The 5,239-nt window shown below is 50.1% G+C and overlaps 1 protein-coding gene across 5 annotated transcripts in view; it reads right to left on the bottom strand.

Annotated features, from left to right (window-relative positions):
* LOC109922953 (pecanex-like protein 3) overlaps nt 1-5,239 on the bottom strand; it is a 64,351-nt gene that overhangs the window by 20,352 nt on the left and 38,760 nt on the right. For 4 of the 5 annotated variants that reach the window (XM_048619714.1, XM_048619713.1, XM_048619711.1 and 1 more), the window contains exons 20-22: nt 3,330-3,480; nt 1,416-1,557; nt 458-635 (exon numbers count right to left, since the gene is read on the bottom strand). In XM_048619714.1, coding sequence (XP_048475671.1) covers nt 458-635; nt 1,416-1,557; nt 3,330-3,480 — 471 coding nt within the window. The remainder of the gene's footprint in view (nt 1-457; nt 636-1,415; nt 1,558-3,329; nt 3,481-5,239) is intronic. The other variant, XM_048619712.1, reaches the window with a different exon arrangement.

The raw sequence follows: 5,239 nt of genomic DNA on the forward strand, positions 1-5,239 counted from the left end.
CTATGGGACAATTTAGCACGGCCAATCCACCCTAACCTGCACATCCCTGGACACTATGGGACAATTTAGCATGGCCAATCCACCCTAGCCCGAGGGTGGAATCGAACCTGGGTCCCTGGTGCTGTGAGGCAGCAGTGCTAACCACTGGGCCACCGTGCTGCCCTCTACTAACAAAGTCAAGGAGCCCGAATGCTTTGGTCCCTTAGCTAACAATGCAGTCACTGCCCTTTGGTCCTGCAGTTTTAAAACTGTCCAGATTGAAGAACGAAACAACACACTGGGTTTTGGGGCCTGCCCTTTCAAAAGGGTAATCCAGTTCACCCACAGTCTCTCCCCAGATCCCAGCGATGTTTAACAACCCCTTTCATACCAACACTCTAGCAGAGGAGAAAGGGAATCCGAAATGCGACAGGAAAGGCCACAGTCTGATGCTGATGTGCTTTATTTTCTTACTTGCCTTGCTGCAGATGACGGACATGAAGTAATAGTCGAGCAGAAAGGTCTCGGAGAAGTGGCTGTAGTCGAAGCGGAAGAAGAGGACGGTGAAGCTGAGGGTCACATACTGATGGCAGGGGCAGCAGAAGGAGGAGCGAAGGAGCTTCATCCCGGCCACTGTTATAAACAGCGGGTCACTGCTGGAAAGATGGAGGGAGAAAGAGTGGAGGGAAAGATGGTCATGCAAATCATTTTCAAATCTTGAACGAGACCAAGGCAGGGGGAGGTGAGCATTGAGTATCAGAAAAGGGAACATGTTCTTTTTTGAGAGAGGTCAGCACGACAGGGCAAGAACAGAACTTCCACTACTCCCTTCACTACCTCAGGGGGTCACGGAGCCAGTGACATACTTCTGACAGGTGGGCACTGCCGCAATATCGCAAACACAGCAGCCAAATTGTGCAGAGCAAGATCCCACAATACCGCAACCACCAGATAATCTCTTTTTCTCTGACCTACTATGCTGCCTGAGGAATAAACGCCAGAAAACAATACAAATAAATCTCAGGCAACTAGGGACAGATCAGGCCTCTTCCACTGCTCTGGAGGGGTGGGGGGATGGAGGCCTGGGATTAACATCTCATTCAGAAAACAGCATCTCTGACAGCACAGCACCCGCCCCCTCCCTTAAGTGGGGAGGAGGGCATCAGCTTGAACTACACTACCAAGTCTGGAGTGGGACCTCCTTGACTTGCCAAGTTAAAGCAAGAGACAAGAGTGCTGCCCACTGAGGCTTGCTTGATGCCCATAATGCCAATGGGGATACAGGTGGTGTGACTTTGGGAACGGTTCAGAGTGTGTGCCTGGCAATGTGTGGGAGCATCATGGGAAAACCCCCGCTCCCCAATTCCTAACCGCACCAGGAGGTGCCAACTAGCTCCCTCTCCTGTTGTAACCCTCGCCTGCGCTGCATCACTTACTATATTCCGAGCTTGTGGCGGCTGCTGACAGCACTGGCGTCGGTGGTGAGGGCACTGAGGATGACTGCTGGGTAGATGAAGTACTTCTCCATGCACTGGAGCCAGGCATAGACTTTCTCAAACCACATTAGCTGCGCTGCATCTGACGGAAGGGAGAGAAGCGGTGAGCGTGTAACAAACCCGGCACTGGCACATCTTCCCCGTCACCAACCACTGAACGTCGTCAAATTCACTCGGACGTTTGACTATCACAGGCTCCCCACATGCCCTGGCCACCCCATTCCACTCCATTCCTGTTGGGTTTATTGTCACCGGAGGCAGCAGTCACTATTCCTACAGAGATAAGGGTTATATAGTCCGCACTGCCTCTTCATTCGTCTACTATGCGCAGTCAGAGACACAAGGTAAAGCCATGCTCTGGGCTAACTCCCCACTTTCTCTGCACCTCGTCAGACCACAGAAGACGAAGGTAACCCACATCACAGTCTCTTTTGGGTTAATTCCTCTCCCTTCCACCAATGCACAGAAAGAAGGGTGGTTTAAGCGCACTCTCCAAAAGAAAAATGGGAACAAGGCTGGCAGGAATTGAACAGAAACCCTACCACCCCCAATTTAATGCCCTTACCCCTTTTAAGGGAACATAAAAGCCAACCCCAGCAGTGAAATGTGTTACAAATAAAACCAGAGAACTTAAAAACAAAGGTTCAGTGCGACAAGGACGCCATCCAGTCCCAAGAAGGTGGACTGAAAATGTATCACTTCTGCTAAAAGAGTGCAGTTGTATCAAAAGGACTACCAGAGGCACAGCGGGCTGAATGGCCTCATTCTGTTTGGTCTCATTCCATTGTTTGACAGCGATGAACAGGGAGGTAATTTTTTTTTCCATTTTGGATAGGAGGAGGTTGCAAGAAAAATCTCTCAAAGGGAGAAATAACAAGTCAGAGAAGGTTGGGTGGAGAGATCGGATATGAGCCCAGTGTAGCATGCCACACCCCAATCACATATTGATAAACGATGGCCTCTTAGAGAGCAAACCAGGACGGGCTTCAGTGATAATAGAGCAGCATAGGATACAGAAAACCTTCCTGAAATGCTCGGCAACCAAGGGGTTTGTGTAACTGTAAAGCTAAAGGAATCTAGCAGTCAAAAAAAGAGAGAGAAAAATTAGCTGGACAGAGGGTTATTAAATTCCCCTGACCAATTGAGCTTTATCCTAGAGTATTTGCAGTACAGAAACAGACTATTCAGCCCATCAGTTCCATGTTAGTGTCCATTTCAGCTTCCTCCCATCCTCTGGCCATTCCACTCCTTGCTTCCATACCTTTCGCCCCCAGGTTTATCCAACTTCCCTCTGAAATAAATCTGTATAATTCACTCATTCGCCGCTCCCTGGCAAACGACATTTCACCTGAACTCCTGTGTGCGATTTATTAGGATGTTTTCTTTTAATATTTAGGGGCTTTATTTCTCGATCCACTTGTGGAGGAACTGTCCCCAGGAACGATGAGAAAAACCAATGGGAGGGAAGTCACTGGCAAACTCATCTTGGGTAGGCAGCCCCCACAGAAGAACGCTTCCGAGTCAATGGCAGGTAATCCACTTTCCAGACTCTTCAGATGCCCTCCTTTCGAGGATGCCCTGCCCTACCCTATCAGAGGCCGAGGGCCCAGTGACAAGAGTCGCCCTGAGACACCTCACTGTTCACTCCAGACACAACACTGTCTGGTGGCTTCAGGTCAAACAAGCCCATGACTCAAAATTCCCTGCACACCCCTGTCCTGCAATCAATGCAGGAATCAATTCTCCACCTTTGTTCAAATGTACTTGTGCGCCACACACAGACAAGCTGCTGCCAGAACAGGTCTGCGGCCCTGCAGGCTTACCACAAAACTCAGTGATGATGATCAGACTCACCTCGGACCTCAAACTGGCTGTACTCCCTGGATTTCAGCATCGGGTGAGAGAGGCAGCACCACGGCAGCTGCTTACGGAGCTGCGGGAGGAGGTAATGTGTCAGGAAACCAACCAGGCCAGCCAGGGCGTAGAGCACATAACTCAGGACCGGCTGCATCAGAGAGGGGCGTGGGGGGAGGAGGGGGAAAACAGGAACAGAAAACGATAATGAGACAGGAGAGATGGCTGGACACTGATTACCCATGTGGGTCCACTTCTCTCAACGGGAGGCTGGCACTTGCTTAAGGCAACCTGTGGTTGTAGCTATAGCAACACGGAGTTGCGTTCTATCAATGACATAACTGCTTCCCCAACAACCCCAAAGATTGTCAGGGGTTTGAGTCTGATCTGGTGCCTTGAGCCCACAATCTGGTGACTTTCTTGAAAAAAAATTCATTCACGGGATGAGGGCGTTTCTGGCCAGGCCGGTATTTATTGCCCAACCCTAATCGCCCAGAGGGCAGTTTGAGACTCAACCACATTGCTGTGGGTCTGGAGTCACACGTAGACCAGACTAGGTAAGGATGGCACTTTCCTTCCCTAAAGGACATTAGTGAACTCGATAGATTTTTCCAATTCATGGTCATCATTAGATTTTTAATTCCAGGGTGGCACGGTTAGCACTGCTGCCTCACAGCACCAGGGACCCGAGTTTAATCCCAACCTCAGGCGACTGTCTGTGTGGAGGTGACACGTTCTCCCCGTGCCTGCGTGGGGTTTCCTCCGGGTGCTCCGGTTTCCTCCCACAGTCCAAAGATGTGCAGATTAGGGGTGGATTGGCCATTCCAAATTACCCATAGTGTCCAGGGATGTGCAGGTTAGGGTGGATTGGCCGTGCTAAATTGTCCCATAGTGCCCAGGCATGTGCAGGTTAGGGTGGATTGGCCGTGCTAAATTGCCCCATAGTGCCCAGGGATGTGCAGGTTAGGGTGGATTGGCCGTGCTAAATTACCCCATAGTGTCCAGGGATGTGCAGGTTAGGGTGGATTGGCCGTGCTAAATTGCCCAATAGTGTTCAGGGATGTGTAGATTAGGTGGGTTATAGGGGTATGGGTCCATGTGTAGACTTGTTGGGCCATCAGTCACCAGTCGCTGTCTCTAAAGATGGTCATTGATGAGTAAATGTCACATGCAGGATGCTGAATCCCACCACGGCAGATGGTGCAATTTGAATTCAATAAAATATCTGGAATTAAGATTCCAATGATGACCATGAATCCATTGTCAGCTGTTGTGAAAAACCCATCTGGTTCACTAATGTCCTTTAGGGAAGGAAACTGCCTTCCTTACCTGATCTGGCCTACATGTGACTCCAGACCCACAGCAATGTGGTTGACTCTCAAACTGCCCTCTGGGCGATTAGGGTTCGGCAATAAATACTGGCCTGGCCAGAAACGCCCTCATCCCGTGAATGAATCAAAAAAAGCACACTGAGCCACAGCCAACAACTCAAACCTGTAAGCCCAAATCACCCAACGCAAGCTTTACAATAGTGTACATGAAGAACCCACATCCCCCAGTAAACTAGACCAGGCCAACAACAAATATTCACTCCACTTAAGCAAATCTCGTTAGGTCTGTCACTGTATAACACTGGGGTACAGTACCGGTGGGGACAGGTCTGTCGCTGTATAACACTGGGGTACAGTACCGGTGGGGGACAGGTCTGTCACTGTATTACACTGGGGTACAGTACTGGTGGGGGACAGGTCTGTCGCTGTATTACACTGGGGTACAGTACTGGTGGGGACAGGTCTGTTGCTGTATTAAGAGACAACAAGATGTGGAACTGGACGAACACAGCAGGCCAAGCAGCATCAGAGGAGCAGGAAGGCTGACGTTTCGGGCCTAGACCCTTTTTCAGAAAATCT

Source organism: Rhincodon typus, chromosome 43 (assembly GCF_021869965.1).
Source record: "Rhincodon typus isolate 14 chromosome 43, sRhiTyp1.1, whole genome shotgun sequence".
Lineage (NCBI taxonomy): Eukaryota > Metazoa > Chordata > Chondrichthyes > Orectolobiformes > Rhincodontidae > Rhincodon > Rhincodon typus.